Genomic DNA, 16,995 nt, shown 5'->3' on the forward strand with positions numbered 1-16,995 from the left:
GGGTCGAAAATAGTCCTAAAATCGCCTCCAACCGAGAGCCAGGCCAAAGGGCTCGTGGGCCCTACTGGACAAAAAAGGGCCAACCGGGCCGCCTAAATGAGCTAGCTAGTTGGCCCCAAGTTGAGCTGGAATTCAAATGCAACGGCTAGCTAGTCGTTATTTTTGAATTTTTTTATCGTAATCCTTTTTTTTTTTTAAACAAAAATTGTTTAAAAAAAATTTAAAAACTCTTTTATTTTTACTATAGCTTCCTGAACCCTTAAACATTACATAACATTAAGTAACATAAAACAACATTAAACAATATTAAACAATATTAAACAACATTAACAAACATTAAATAACATTAAACAACATAAAAAAAATCATTTAACAACATTTTTAAAAACATTTAACAACATAAAACTTAAAGGCCTACTCCATGCTATTTTTGGCCCAAATATGTACAACAAGATCCTATTATAGGTACTTGTTTGTGCCATGGGAACGTATCATTCTATAGTGCCTCATATACTCATTTATAGAGATACTACTAGTTCTTGGATTGAAAGGCAAATTAAGCCCATCATATATTTTTGCACGAGCCCTTCTTGACCTATTTGGATCGTCTTGGTCGTTATAAGACTCTCCATCAATATACCCATCTCGCTCATCCTCCACAATCATATTGTGTAATAAAATGCAAGACATCATAATGGAGTCCAAATTTTCTCGACTCCATCCTCTTCCTGGTTCGCTGATGATCTTCCACTGTGTTTGTAGAATACCAAAAACTCTCTCAACATCTTTCTGGTATGCCTCTTGGTGTAAGGTAAACAACTTTTTGGCATCATTCGCAGGAATTGCTTGGACAGGTGTCACCCACTTTGGGTAGATGCCATTTGCCAAGTAATACCCCATATTGTACTAACGACCGTTGATGTAGTAGTCAAGTTGAGGTGCTTGACCTTCCATCAAGGTATTGAAGAGGGTTGAACGCCCAAGAATTGTAATGTCATTTTGGGATCCAAGGACTCCATAAAAAGCATGCCAGATCCACGTGTCATACGAGGCAATCGCCTTTAACACAACATTTAGCTTTCTCGACCTTTCACAGAAGCCTCCTTGCCATCCAGTGGGACAGTTCTTCCAATCCCAATGCATGTAGTCTAATGACCCTATCATGCCTGAAAACCCACGGTTTTCAACTTTGCGAAGGAGCTGACCCAGATCTTCTTGATTTGGCTTACGGAGATACTCGTCTTTGTAAAGCTGAACAATTGTGTCACAGAATTCAGCAAGAATATCAAGGCATGTAGACTCAGACAAACCAAGGTGGCCTGCTTTGTCCTGCTTCTGTCGAAAGTATAGATTGACTTGCTAAACATCACGAAGTAAACGCTCGAAGACATGATGCCTCATCCGGAAGCAACGTCTGAAAATCCTCTTCTATGTACACCGAGTTGGGGTTGAAGTAATTGTTCATCAGATTGGCATGCATCATCACTCTATTTCATGGTTTGTAAGAGTGACCAGCAACAGAGGCAACCCATTGAGATTGTTCCTGAGTTAGCTGACACACCATGGCCGCAGCCATGGTTGCTGCTCTATTTTGTGCGTTGCACCATGCTTCATCTTCTTCATCAGACTCCTAATCTTCTCGTCTCATCTGCGCCTATGGTTCTTCCAATTTGGAATCCGATGAGGACCCCCAGTTGGAATCCGAAAAGGATCCAAAGTTAGAATTCATTGCAAACTTGAATTGAAATAGATTGAATTCAAAGGTGTGTGAATTATAACCCAATATCCACCCTATTTATAGCAAAAAATAATAATAAATTATGTTTGGCCCTCGGTTGGAGACGGTTTTTTGTGACAAGCTAAAACAAGCCCTATGGCCATTTGGCCCTCAGTTGGAGATGGTAAGAAATATGGCATTGCACTGTTTATTAAAATATTAATTTTTTGGAGAGCCAAGGGGTTAAAACAAGCCCTCTGACCAGTCTTCGGTTGGAGATGGCCTTAGCATAAGCAACCGATCAAGGCAAGTCTAAAATTATGACCGTTGGAAAAAGGACAAACAAAATTGTATGTGTTGCCATTCTGCATAGATACATACACATATACATATAGATGTACATGTATGTATATGGTACTTACAGTTCTTCCATAACTTCTACCTCTTGCAGTTGCATGATCTAATAACTCAGATAGCAATCTATCCACCACATTCTCTCTCTCTCTCTCTTAATATTTTTGACTTAATTCAATAACTTCGTATTGTCTTGTGTTATCATTCATTTGTTTCTACTTGGTGTGCAACATACTCACTTTGTTAATGTTGTTTCATGCAGTGCCAGTTGTGACGGCAGCCAGAAGCTATCACGTACTAGTCTGGAATAGTCTCATGACCTCATCACCACCATCGACCACCTGTAGAAACAGTACCAAGCACAACCACAAGTGGGTTGAACCCAGCGGCCACCGCCTGATCACGGTTAATGTGATAGGAGCATATTTAGACGACTTACTTAGCTTGTTTTCGTGCATTTATATTGTTAATTCATAGTTGTTTTAGTAGTTTAAGCCATTTTCGTGTGTTTTTAGGTTCATATGGTTAAGGAAGCAAAAAGATGCATTTTGGAGCATTTTGGAGCAAAATTAGACTTGGAATGGATAACTTATGTTTGGAGCAAAAGGAATGGACGAAATTGAAGGATTCCTAATCCATTGCAGCCACATGCACCCATAATCATTCACACCTTGCAGCCACATGCATTCACTCTTCATAAATCAGCCACATGCACATTCAATCATTCACACCAAAACCTTGCACATGCTTTCCCATTTCATTATTCATTCACTTTGCACCACCAATTCAGCCACATGCACTTATTCCTTCATTATTTCACCCACATGCTCTCCCATTTCAGATTGCATTCCATTCATTCCAACCAAGCCACATGCACTCCCTTTAATTAATTCAACCTAGCTGTCAAAGCACATGCACATTCACCCTTCATTCCAGCCATTCCACATGCATTTCCAACCCACATGCACCCTTTAATCATTCAACCATGCAGCCACACATTCACCCACATGCATTCCCCTTACAATTTCAGCCATCCCACTTCATCATTGCACATACATTCACCCTTTAATCCATTGCAGCCATATGCACTCCCATTTTCTCCCAAAACATTGCACATGCATTTTCAGCTTTCCACCAAGTTCCTAGCTGTCATATTCCCTCTTCTTCACCTATAAATAAGCATCCATTGCAGCCACAATTGATTCACTCTTCCATATTCAGAAAATCATCCATACACACCAACAACACCCCCTTAGAATCCAAAGTGCCGTGCAAACCATCCAATTCCCATTCATTCAGAAATTCATACCAAAAACTTATCCTTGCCGTGCCAACCACATCAATCTATTGCATCCATAATCCCCAAAACTCACCTTAGACCTTGTGCTACGACAAAGAGGAAGAGAAGCGGGCCTAAAAGTTCATACAATTCAACCATGAGTTGTTGGAATGTTTAGGTGTTTCTTTTCCTTTGAATTCAATGTTTAATTTCAATTCTCTTTGTTTTGTACGTATGAGGAACTAAACCCCCCTTGGCTAAGGGGGGATTCGAAATATATGTTTATGCTTGCATTTTGATTTGATTACTTCTAATTACGTTTCATAAGTTGTGGATTCAATTTGTTTAACCATTTGATTGATAACTTATTTATGTATGTTTATTGAGAGTGCACGCTTAATTTTCATGCATGAATATGACGCTAGAATATAAGTGAGTTTCACCTAATAGTTACGAACTTATATTCACAAGTAGTGGAGGTTGCTTATAAACAATCGCGTTAAACGAATTCTTGGCATAAGTTTCATGCGTATTCCATAGTTATGAATGCCTAGTCGATGTTTATGATTTCCGTTGAACTTAATGATCTTTGTTGAATGTCTCTATCATGCGTATTCCATAGTTAGGGACTTTGATTAGGAATAATTTGGTTGTAATGCGTATTCCATTCAATCCAATGAATCTAGGGAAATCTGAAAGTTAATTTAAGCGGATGTAATTAACTTGGAGCATTGAGAATTCATGGTTTATTGAAATGCAATTGCAAATCGTTTTATTATGCAAGTGTAACATGCGTGGAGATGAACCCCTTGGCTAGCATCCATTCATTCCATTTCATCAATTTCATATTTACATTCTGTTTTAATTGCAATCTATCCATTTAATTTAATTTCGTATAAACCTAAATCCCCCTTTACTTTAATGTCAAATTAGTTAGAAATCAATTTAGTTTGTGTTTTTAAGAGTCTTGAGTCAAGTTACAACTTAATTTCGTCCAAATTTGTGTTTATACTCAAAACTGCCCAGAAGGTGGTTTTTAGGCAGATTTGAGTGTATTTGTGCTGTTTTGAGTCTTTTAGTTTGTTTGAGTGTTTTAAAGTTTAGTTTTGCATTCTTTGAGTCTAGTGTAGTGTTTTATATTGTGCTTTTACGATTTTGAGTCAAATCCAAGTGATTAACAATCCCTCCTAATCCCCGGTCCAGAACGATCCCTACTTACATACTTACTACAATTTGACAAAAAGAGGGTTTAATTTGTGTGCGTATAAATCTCGCATCAAATTTTGAATTTGATAGGAGCATATTTAGGCGACTTACTTAGCTTGTTTTCGTGCATTTATATTGTTAATTCATAATTGTTTTAGTAGTTTAAGCCATTTTCGTGTGTTTTTAGGTTCATATGGCTAAGGAAGCAAAAAGATGCATTTTGGAGCATTTTGGAGCAAAATTGGACTTGGAATGGATAGCTTATGTTTGGAGCAAAAGGAATGGACGAAATTGAAGGATTCCTAATCCATTGCAGCCACATGCACCCACAATCATTCACACCTTGCAGCCACATGCATTCACTCTTCATAAATCAGCCACATGCACATTCAATCATTCACACCAAAACCTTGCACATGCTTTCCCATTTCATTATTCATTCACTTTGCACCACCAATTCAGCCACATGCACTTATTCCTTCATTATTTCACCCACATGCTCTCCCATTTCAGATTGCATTCCATTCATTCCAGCCAAGCCACATGCACTCCCTTTAATTAATTCAACCTAGCTGTCAAAGCACATGCACATTCACCCATCATTCCAGCCATTCCACATGCATTTCCAACCCACATGCACCCTTTAATCATTCAACCATGCAGCCACACATTCACCCACATGCATTCCCCTTACAATTTTAGCCATCCCACTTCATCATTGCACATGCATTCACCATTTAATCCATTGCAGCCACATGCACTCCCATTTTCTCCCAAAACATTGCACATGCATTTTCAGCTTTCCACCAAGAAGAGGGAATATGACAGCTAGGAATGCATGTGCAATGTTTTGGGAGAAAATGGGAGTGCATGTGGCTGCAATGGATTAAAGGGTGAATGCATGTGCAATGATGAAGTGGGATGGCTGAAATTGTAAGGGGAATGCATGTGGGTGAATGTGTGGCTGCATGGTTGAATGATTAAAGGATGCATGTGGGTTGGAAATGCATGTGGAATGGCTGGAATGAAGGGTGAATGTGCATGTGCTTTGACAGCTAGGTTGAATTAATTAAAGGGAGTGCATGTGGCTTGGCTGGAATGAATGGAATGCAATCTGAAATGGTAGAGCATGTGGGTGAAATAATGAAGGAATAAGTGCATGTGGCTGAATTGGTGGTGCAAAGTGAATGAATAATGAAATGGGAAAGCATGTGCAAGGTTTTGGTGTGAATGATTGAATGTGCATGTGGCTGCAAGGTGTGAATGATTATGGGTGCATGTGGTTGCAATGGATTAGGAATCCTTCAATTTCGTCCATTCCTTTTGCTCCAAACATAAGCTATCCATTCCAAGTCCAATTTTTCTCCAAAATGCTCCAAAATGCATCTTTTTGCTTCCTTAGCCATATGAACCTAAAAACACACGAAAATGGCTTAAACTACTAAAACAACTATGAATTAACAATATAAATGCACGAAAACAAGCTAAGTAAGTCGCCTAAATATGCTCCTATCAAATTCAAAATTTGATGCGAGATTTATACGCACACAAATTAAACCCTCTTTTTGTCAAATTGTAATAAGTATGTAAGTAGGGATCGTTCTGGACCGGGGATTAGGAGGGATTGTTAATCACTTGGATTTGACTCAAAATCGTAAAAGCACAATATAAAACACTACACTAGACTCAAAGAATGCAAAACTAAACTTTAAAACACTCAAACAAACTAAAAGACTCAAAACAGCACAAATACACTCAAATCTGCCTAAAAACCACCTTCTGGGCAGTTTTGAGTATAAACACAAATTTGGACGAAATTAAGTTGTAACTTGACTCAAGACTCTTAAAAACACAAACTAAATTGATTTCTAACTAATTTGACATTAAAGTAAAGGGGGATTTAGGTTTATACGAAATTAAATTAAATGGATAGATTGCAATTAAAACAGAATGTAAATATGAAATTGATGAAATGGAATGAATGGATGCTAGCCAAGGGGTTCATCTCCACGCATGTTACACTTGCATAATAAAATGATTTCCAATTGCATTTCAATAAACCATGAATTCTCAATGCTCCAAGTTAATTATATCCGCTTAAATTAACTTTCAGATTTCCCTAGATTCATTGGATTGAATGGAATACGCATTACAACCAAATTATTCCTAATCAAAGTCCCTAACTATGGAATACGCATGATAGAGACATTCAACAAAGATCATTAAGTTCAACGGAAATCATAAACATCGACTAGGCATTCATAACTATGGAATACGCATGAAACTTATGCCAAGAATTCGTTTAACGCGATTGTTTATAAGCAACCTCCACTACTTGTGAATATAAGTTCGTAACTATTAGGTGAAACTCACTTATATTCTAGCGTCATATTCATGCATGAAAATTAAGCGTGCACTCTCAATAAACATACATAAATAAGTTATCAATCAAACGGTTAAACAAATTGAATCCACAACTTATGAAACGTAATTAGAAGTAATCAAATCAAAATGCAAGCATAAACATATATTTCGAATCCCCCCCTAGCCAAGGGGGGTTTAGTTCCTCATACGTACAAAACAAAGAGAATTGAAATTAAACATTGAATTCAAAGGAAAAGAAACACCTAAACATTCCAACAACTCATGGTTGAATTGTATGAACGTTTAGGCCCGCTTCTCTTCCTCTTTGTCGTAGCACAAGGTCTAAGGTGAGTTTTGGGGATTATGGATGCAATAGATTGATGTGGTTGGCACGACAAGGATAAGTTTTTGGTATGAATTTCTGAATGAATGGGAATTGGATGGTTTGCACGGCACTTTGGATTCTAAGGGGGTGTTGTTAGTGTGTATGGATGATTTTCTGAATATGGAAGAGTGAATCAATTGTGGCTGCAATGGATGCTTATTTATAGGTGAAGAAGAGGGAATATGACAGCTAGGAACTTGGTGGAAAGCTGAAAATGCATGTGCAATGTTTTGGGAGAAAATGGGAGTGCATGTGGCTGCAATGGATTAAAGGGTGAATGCATGTGCAATGATGAAGTGGGATGGCTGAAATTGTAAGGGGAATGCATGTGGGTGAATGTGTGGCTGCATGGTTGAATGATTAAAGGGTGCATGTGGGTTGGAAATGCATGTGGAATGGCTGGAATGATGGGTGAATGTGCATGTGCTTTGACAGCTATGTTGAATTAATTAAAGGGAGTGCATGTGGCTTGGCTGGAATGAATGGAATGCAATCTGAAATGGGAGAGCATGTGGGTGAAATAATGAAGGAATAAGTGCATGTGGCTGAATTGGTGGTGCAAAGTGAATGAATAATGAAATGGGAAAGCATGTGCAAGGTTTTGGTGTGAATGATTGAATGTGCATGTGGCTGATTTATGAAGAGTGAATGCATGTGGCTGCAATGGATTAGGAATCCTTCAATTTCGTCCATTCCTTTTGCTCCAAACATAAGCTATCCATTCCAAGTCCAATTTTGCTCCAAAATGCTCCAAAATGCATCTTTTTGCTTCCTTAGCCATATGAACCTAAAAACACACGAAAATGGCTTAAACTACTAAAACAACTATGAATTAACAATATAAATGCACGAAAACAAGCTAAGTAAGTTGCCTAAATATGCTCCTATCATGATGTCAGTGGCTCTGAGGACTTCCAGTCCGTCCAGTCGCCGTCAATGCAGACCCAATGAACAACACGGTCAATGTTGTCATTCTAATCAAGCCCGGACGTTACATGTAATAATAATCATTAATAACATTAAAATTTAATTTCTTCTTAAACTTAGTTACATAACATAAACGTACAGACATTGTAATGCAAATTATCATAAGAATTAAGGGAATTGTTATTGGCAATTCAAAAATCTCATTCTACATTCCAAACTTTCTATATTTGGACAAAAAAATACCAGTGTAGAATGAGATTTTTAGAGTGTCAATAACACCTCCCAAGAATTAATGAGTAGTTAAAATGTAATTAATGTAGATAAGAATGTGTAGAGAAACAGTGGTGGTGCCGGCGACAAAGCCGTACATCACGTTTCAAGGAGCCGGGAAAGATGGGACGTTGATCGAATGGCATGACTGAGCCAGTGACCCTGGACCCAACGGTCAGCTGCTCAGAACTTATCGAACAGCTTCTGTTATTGTTTTTGCCAACTATTTCTCTGCTAGAAATATTAGCTTCAAGATACGTAACGACAAAGTGTATACCCACTTAACAACACAAACATGCGCATATATGTACCAGATTATACATTTACGGAGATAATATTAGAAATCACATTTTAATAAAATGATGTATATTAGAGTTATATGCACTAAAGTGTTTGATGACAAACTAAGAGGGTAAAAGATATTATTCAGTTTCATACTTTTTGCATGCATCATTAGTAATGATCTTTGTTTTTTTTATTACAGAATACAGCACCGGCACCGCTGCCGGGGATGCAAGGACGGCAAGCGGTGGCATTTCGGATATCTGGCGAAAAGGCATACTTCTCAGGCTGTGCTTTCTGTGGTGCCCAAGATACACTCTGTGATGAAGTGGGACGACGTTACATGTACAAAGTAGGAAGCTATATATATATATATATATATATATATAGAGAGAGAGAGAGAGAGAGAGATTAATCATTTAACAAGAGAGATCCCTATTTTTCTAAAAAAAATAGGGACTTCCTCTTGATCGTTGGATTTGACTTTAATAAAATTGTGTGATCGAGATTGTATGACCTGTGCTTTAATCTCAATCACACACTTACATAATCAATCCAATCATTCAATTAGCTTAAATTAGTTAGTATTTTAAGTTATTTAATGCATGCGACTTGGTCTAATTGTGCTGTAACCAATAATTTAGATAAATATTAAAACGAACGCTCGTGAATTTTCATTTGTGGGACGGAGAGATGCGCCTTGTTATTGTCGCTCTATCAAAAGAAACAGATGTTTGCATTTTACTGCAGAATCTATCTTTTGGGACGGTGATGTCACTTTGGTGCACATAAAATCCATGCAAAAGTGAGCTAGCTTTTTCTTCACCAGTTTTATCTTTTACCGGTCAACAGGTTAATCTTTTACCATGCATGCAAAGATGCTGTTTGAGGAGGGATTTCTCAGTATGATCGGTAAACAGGATAGTACACTATATGTCATTATATAAATAGTGGGATATGTGTGTTAAAAATTTTATAACTTAAAAAGTAAAATTTCCTACTACTTATATAAAAACACGTGATGCACCCCTCATGTTCTAATCACAATGAAAATTTTCTCCTGATTGAGGTATATCTATGAGTTCAAATGTAATATTTACACCAATCAACCACTACTAATCACTCACCTATATCTGCATGATCAATCAACGCATGTTAGGCATGCATGTAAATGTATGCAAATGTTTAAGAGTAACTCTCGCCACATTTACCTTTGATAAATAAAACTAAACGAATAAAGAGGTTACTTCTTGTGTGCGTGGGTAACTAATACTAATCTATGTTCATAGTAATCAGTCACTTCTTGTGTGCGTGTATAACTGATACTAATCTATGTTCATTTTCTTACTGCTCATAGAAATTTAAACGAATTATACAAGTGATACGAGGTCGCCGGTCTAAATTAATCTTGAGTTATAGCATTTAGGATGATGTTTTAAGTCGATTATTACAGCATAGCTAAAGATCCAAGTGAATATAACAATTCAGTAAATCTCAAATTAGATCTCATTTTTCAACATACTATCATTGTTTTGACTTTTACTGTTTTACTGTTGGCACACAGGACTGTGAGTTGCACTCGATAGCAACCAAGTTCGGGTCCATTGCAGCCCACTGCAGGAACTCACCGAATGATAAATCAGGCTTCGCTTTCCTGAATTGCCGGTGTTTGGGTTAATATTTAACATTGAGCTTTATGATAAGAAGGTTCAAGGGTGCCATAGCAAATGGGAACTTGCCTGAAGCCCAATCGAAAGGCATGAAGCAAAGTGAGGCTGTCTCAGTTGCAGTAGGCCATGTGCCTATGATTGAAGTGATGGGTGATAAAGAACAACTCACTACCAGCCAAAAAACACTTTCTGATGTCGTAAAGAAGTAAATAAGAGATGATTCACTGCCCCCCGAAGGCCATCGACTAAGAGCAAAGCCAAGACAGTCGGGCCAAATTGCCTATACAAAGAGCAAGAGACACCAGAGGCAATGACACTCAACCAAACAATCAAAAGACATACAAATTATGTTCTCAAGCCAGTTCATACCCAGAAAGCTGAAACTTGTCCAAGATCAGTCCTTTTAGAAAGAGTTCCCTTAGGAAAAGCCATCTTTTGTCTAGTATAAAAGCTCTGCTACCTTCCCTTAGTGTTATAGTATCGATTCCTTCATGTAAAACCTATTTACTTTCCATCCTTCTTAACATACAACCCTCTGTAAACCCAAAAAGAAGTGGTTGTAACAAGTTCGACCTTGCCCGAATCTCTTTATTTGCACTTTTATTTAGTTGATCTATCGCTTAATTTACTTTCCAACATGTATTTAAGATGTTTTCAACCATTCTCTACTTAAGAGTCCCATTTGCATTTGAATCTAGATACGTTAATGAACCTGTTCTCATTAAAAACAAATTGTGATTGAGGAAGTGGTTCAAAAGGCCTTGAACTCCCTCTGTTTTGGACATACAAGATTATGAACTAAAAGTCCTTGTTTGCAAGGCAAGAAAAAGAACTTAATGCAAACTTAGCCCATCTGCGACAATCCTTTGATAACAAGAAGTTTAAGTAACTTAGGGCGTAAGTAATCAACTTAACTCATACCTATTCAACAATCTGTTATACTAAGATAATAGTGGCACACTCAGATCCTCATTAGTTTTAATTGTGAGCCTCAAGGCCTACACCAAAAGCCCCACAAAGGTACCTTTCAAACTAACTATAAACTCTTTTTGCAGCACACCAAGCAGCAAGAACTCGCCTGACAACTAACAAAAGTGTCATACCTCTGGAGTTGTGCGAAGGAAATCCCTGCCCGAACATAGTTTTGGCATGCCCAGTGGGACAATAATAATCTTGTATGCCAAGAAGAAGGAATGAACAAACATTTAAGTGGAAAACTGAGTACGGGCAACCCCATTGTCCAACAGAAGCAAATATGATAGACCATCCGGAAGATTTCCTTTCCCTATGAGGTCCTAGGATCCTAGATAACCCAACTTCTTCTCAGAAGTCGAGTGGAAAAGTTACTAATAAAGATCTGCAAGCTACTATGGTACAAGCAATGTTCTAAAAATCATCCTAGGCGGCGAAGCTCTGACTCGATTTAGACCAAAACATTCAGTTAGGCGGGGAGGACTTAGGCGGCTGCCTAAGCGCTGGCTAAGCGCCTTAGGCGGGCTAGGCGGCAGTCTAGGCGGTCTGAATCTCGCTGCAATTTTCACAACAAGTCTACAACTTCCAATCTCGTACGTAGCAGCAGAGCTCCGGCGAATTTCTGCAGCTCGTCTCTGTGAAGATGAGGGAAAAGAGAATGCGAAGAGAGAGAGAGAGAGAGAAAGAGAGAGCATCTTTGGAAACCGGTAGTCATCTAGTTTGTTCAACTATGGCATCACCAATCTCTAGACGATCTGTGTCTTTGGTTGTGTTTTGAATCTTTGATCAAAAAATGGGATCGGGCTTCCATAGAAGTTTGTTGGGGTTTGCCCTATCATTTCAATCTGTGGTGGTGCATGTTGGTTTTGAGATCCAATTTTGAGGTTCTGAAATGGTGAAAAGAAGAAGAAGAAAAAGAAACAAATAGGAATAGGTTATACAAATGACATTTCACTTTCCCCACAAAAGACTTGATCTTTGATGAGAGAGAGAAAGAGTGTGTTCGAACTCTATTTGGAGAAAAGGCAAAGTGATGTTATAATAATAAATATACAGAATTATAGATGTAGGTTGTCTAAAAGAGAGGAAAGGTACAAGCTTAACTAGCTTTAAGCTGTCTATCACATTTAAAGTGAAAGACTTTGGCCCCAAATAGTGAAATTATGCAAAAAGCTAGTGATGGCTGGGGTTCACCTCGAGTGATGTGAAAGAGGTGAGGTGAAGGGCTACTGTTTGAAGGGTCAGGTTTTAATTATGAAAACCCACTATGTGGATTTTTTATATTTTTAAAAGTTTGAGATCTAGCCACTATGTGGGCATTTTATATTTTTAAAAGTTTGAGATATAGTATATATGTAAAGGTTATATAAATTATGAATTATATATTTTGTTTTTTTTTTTCCTAGGCAAACATATTATATATGTACATAAAACATTCGCTAATGTATGTTCTTTTATAAGAAATAACATATTATTCAATAATTATTTACATTTGATATAGTAAATTTAATTAATTCATATAATATATAAGAAATTTACCTAAATCCGCCTAGGCTCCCGCCTAGACTCGGCCTAGCTGCCAAGGTCCTAGGCCTCAACCTGCCGTCTGACTAGCACTTATCGTTTTTTAGAACCTTGGATACAAGTGTTAAGAAGTATGGATGTCACATCCTGGCCCGGGGGGGACCACTTCTTGGGCCTGCTCTACCACCGTAGCACGATATTGTCTGCTTTGGGCCCCGACCGCGCTCTCACGGTTTTGTTTTTGGGAACTCACTCAAGAACTTCCTGATGGGTCACCCATCTTGGGAATGCTCTCGCGCGCTACTCGCTTAACTTCAGAGTTCCCATGGAACCCGAAGTCAGTGAGCTTCTAAAAGGCCTCATGCTAAGTAGGGATGGGAATATACATTTAAGGATCACTCCCCTGGGCGATATGGGATGTTACAATCCACCCCCCTTAGGGGCTCGATGTCCTCGTCGGCACACCACGGCCAGGGTTAGGCTCTGATACCAAATTGTCACATCCCGGCCCGGGTGAGACCATTTCCCTGGCCCGCTCCACCACCGTAGCATGATATTGTCCGCTTTGGGCCTCGACCACGCCAATATTGTCAACTCCCGCCCCGAGGCAGATCACTTCCCGGGCCCGCTCCACCACCTTAGCACGATATTGTCCGCTTTGGGCTTACCATTCCCTTACGATTTTGTTTTTGGGAACTCACGAGCAACTTCCTAGTGGATCACCCATCATGGAATTGCTCTAGCCCCCTTCTCGCTTAACTTCAGAGTTCCTACGGAACCCGAAGCCAGTGAGCTCCCAAAAGGCCTCATGCTAGGTAGTGATGGGGATATACATTTAAGGATCACTCCCCTGGGCGATGTGGGATGTCACAATCCACTCCCCTTAAGGGCCCGACGTCCTCGTGGGCACACATGCGACCAGGGTTAGGCTCTGATACCAATTGTCAACTCCCGGCCCGGAGAGGATCACTTCCCGGGCCCGCTCTACCACCGTAGCACGATATTGTCTGCTTTGGGCTTACCATTCCTTCACGATTTTGTTTTTGGAAACTCAAGAGCAACTTCCTAGTGGGTCACCCATCATGGGATTGCTCTAGCCCCATTCTCGCTTAACTTCGGAGTTCCTACGGAACCCGAAGCCAGTGAGCTCCCAAAAGGCCTCGTGTTAGGTAGGGATGGGAATATACATTTAAGGATCACTCCCTTGGGCGATGTGGGATGTCACAATGGAGAATATCACTTTAGAGACCAAAGGAAAGGTTAGTAGAGTCTGTTCCTTAATAGGAACTCTATAAAGAAAGCTAGAGTTAGAGTATTACTGCACACTAAGAGATGGTTATGCCAGGGAAGTGATTAGGGAAACAACCCCTGAGAAGGGACCAGTGATTCATCTGTTTTCGCTACTCTAAGAAAAGAAGGATAAGGGGAAAAAGAAGAAAGAGGCTAAAACCAGTTGGCCAGAGGACAGAGAGATCTAGAAGACAGGTTTGCTCGACCCTCTATTATTCCCATTAGAGGGTAGAGGGAAAATTAGGCTAGAGGAAAGGAAGTTTGGGATGACTCAGCAAGTAAAAGAAACGAGTATGAAAGGTTCACCTATAGCAGCGGACAAACCTTACCCTTATAGGTTACCACCTTTGGCTAATAAGGGAAGAGAAGCCAGGTGGAGGCAACTCGAGCCATAAAAAGAAGCTTTCTCAGGCAATGAGCGTAGCCGGAAATGGGGACCTTCTTATACCCCGCACAACAATGCAGCTAACCAACAACTTAGAAATAAGTTAGCATAACTGAGAAGAATGGTGATCCAGAATGCTCAACCACAGGCTTTCCCATTTTTCAGGATAACCTATCAAAAGTCCTACCCATAATACATTGATAAGCAAAACCCTTTCCCCTTCAACTTCTAGATGCCCGCATTCCTAACCTTCAGTAGGGAAGACTACAAGGCGTCTAATAAAGACAACATCTTCAAGTTTTCCAACTACTGTGTGGCATTTGAAGACAATCCTAACTACAAATTAAGGTTGTTTGGGAATTCGTTGGTTGGCTTAGCATCTCAGTGGCACTCTTTGTTACCCTCTAATTCCATTACTAAGTGGTGGCAAATAGAAATGGTATTCCATGAGCAGTTCTATAAGGTGGAGCCCGAGATGACCATCAATGATCTAGTGGAAGTGAAACAATATGAACATGAGTCTACAAAGACTTCATGATGAGGTTTAGAAGGATAAGGATGAGATGCTAGTTCTCTATCAATCATGCTCAGCTTATATCCATTGCTCAAAAAGCTCTAAGGCTACCTTTAAGAAAGCGGTTTAATGAATTTCAAGAATTAGTAATTGCAACTACTAAGTATGAGAAGTTGTTGATCGAGGAATAGCAAGTGAAGCACACGTCCAAGATACCCTATTTCTACAAGAACAAAGCCCCAGTATACCGATTGGAGTTCAAATGCTCAAAGTCGAAAGAGAATGATAGTAATATGGGAGAATGAATTGAGTTGTGTGCAGCAGAGATGACCACTCCTTTCAAACCTTTGATAGTGAAGGGATTGGTTTAGTCTGTCAAAGAACAGAAGATTGTTATGAATGATAGAGGGCTTGACCAGGGCAGCTGACATCTATGAAAAATTAGAGAGGGCTAGAGTTATCTTGCCTGACAACACCAAAATGATTCCCAAACCAGAAGAGCTAAGAGGAAAAAAGTATTGCAAACTTCACTACACCTTCAATCATTCTATAGCTAACTGTGTGCAGTTTAGAAACTGGATCTAGGATCTCATAGTTAAAGGAAAGTTGTAGCTAGAAAAACTCCAGCCTAATATGATGATTATCACAAATCCATTCCCAAATAGCCTAATCAACATGATCAACCTTAACTGGGTTGAAAAAGGAAAAACAAAGGTTATCTAAGAAGTGAGGAAAGAGAGAATGCAAGTTGTTAGGCCAATGGAAAGTGTTAGAAGGTTGCCCAACAGACCCCAAACAGCTGTGGGTAATGGAATAATGTTTGCAGCAAATGCCACTGTGAATGTGAGCTCGAGGTGCCAGCATCGGGTGCCATTATTAATCGAGAGCTAGCAAGAAAAAGAGAGATAAAAGAACAGGATGTCCACAAGAATATCATTCGGGTAGCTGAGAAAGAGACATCTAAAAATGTATTCTAAAGGTTAATGGGACATTCAGAGCCCAAGGGTTTATCTGAAGTATTCAGAAATCATGAAGCCTCTGAGGAAGTGGAGGATAAAAAGCAAAGTTGCCAAGATGGGTAGATGTGAAACCTCCCCCGGCCAAGTTACCATGGCAGTGTAAAACAAGGATGGAAGGAGAGGACAATGAACCCAATTTCCCCCAGTTACTAAGAAAGATTCAGCCTGACTCAACCCAAAATGCTATATAGTTAGTAAGGATGGGATACCTATTAGTGATACTTGCCCAAACCTGCAAGAAAGAAGCCCGATAGGGTATATTCTGACCAAATAGTGTTCAGTAGGCCAAGCCTGGCCCTGGCAAACCATCTCAAGCCCATATATGTAACTGCTCATCTGGAGCGAGTACCCTTCAAGAGGGTATTGATAGATGGTGGAGCAGCAATCAATGTGCTCACACTCAAGCAAATGAAGAGGCTGTGTAGAAGTAAAGAAGATCTTACTCCCACTGATCTTACAGTTTCTAGCTTCTCTAAGGCCATCACCAGAACACATGGGATATTGCCTTTGGAAGTAGACTTAGGTTCTAAGAAAATCATGCCAGCTTTTTTTGTGGTAGATAACAGCTCTACTTATAGAGCATTACTTGGGAGAGATTGGATTCACCAAAGTCCGTATATGCCATCCACTTTACATCAACAAGTTGCTGTCTACCATGAGGCTAAGGTTGAGAAGTCAGGGTTCTGGGAGATTGTGGAGGCCGAGTCACAGCCATTTCTCCCCACAGCCAATATTGCTGAAACAAGTTTTTACAATCCCAATATTGAGATGCTGTAGTATTTAAGAGCTGATGAGTACGGTCGCCCTACTAAGGTGACGGCCCAAAAACTCATAGAA

At 39.4% G+C, this 16,995-nt stretch overlaps 1 protein-coding gene and 1 pseudogene across 1 annotated transcript; one reads left to right on the forward strand and one right to left on the reverse strand.

The window, feature by feature from the left end:
* Window positions 1-906: 906 nt before the first annotated feature.
* On the reverse strand, window positions 907-1,483 carry LOC137712216 (uncharacterized). The gene is made up of 2 exons (XM_068451332.2): window positions 1,397-1,483; window positions 907-1,335 (listed from the first exon to the last, which is right to left on the reverse strand). Exons 1-2 carry the CDS (start codon window positions 1,481-1,483, stop codon window positions 907-909), a joined length of 516 nt encoding a protein of 171 aa, XP_068307433.2.
* A 903-nt stretch (window positions 1,484-2,386) lies between these two features.
* LOC137712215 (putative pectinesterase 68) lies at window positions 2,387-10,663 on the forward strand (annotated as a pseudogene).
* The last annotated feature ends 6,332 nt before the right edge of the window (window positions 10,664-16,995 follow it).

The sequence above is a fragment of the Pyrus communis genome, chromosome 14 (assembly GCF_041283825.1).
Source record: "Pyrus communis isolate YQ-2024b chromosome 14, ASM4128382v1, whole genome shotgun sequence".
NCBI lineage: Eukaryota > Viridiplantae > Streptophyta > Magnoliopsida > Rosales > Rosaceae > Pyrus > Pyrus communis.

Bases quoted from the DNA above. Each gene is read 5' to 3' on its own strand.
- LOC137712216 (XM_068451332.2), bottom strand. From the start codon at position 1,483: ATGATGCATGCCAATCTGATGAACAATTACTTCAACCCCAACTCGGTG. The intron at 1,336-1,396 runs GCATCATGTCTT...TACTTTCGACAG, and splicing joins AGACGTTGCTTCCGGATGAG to AAGCAGGACAAAGCAGGCCA.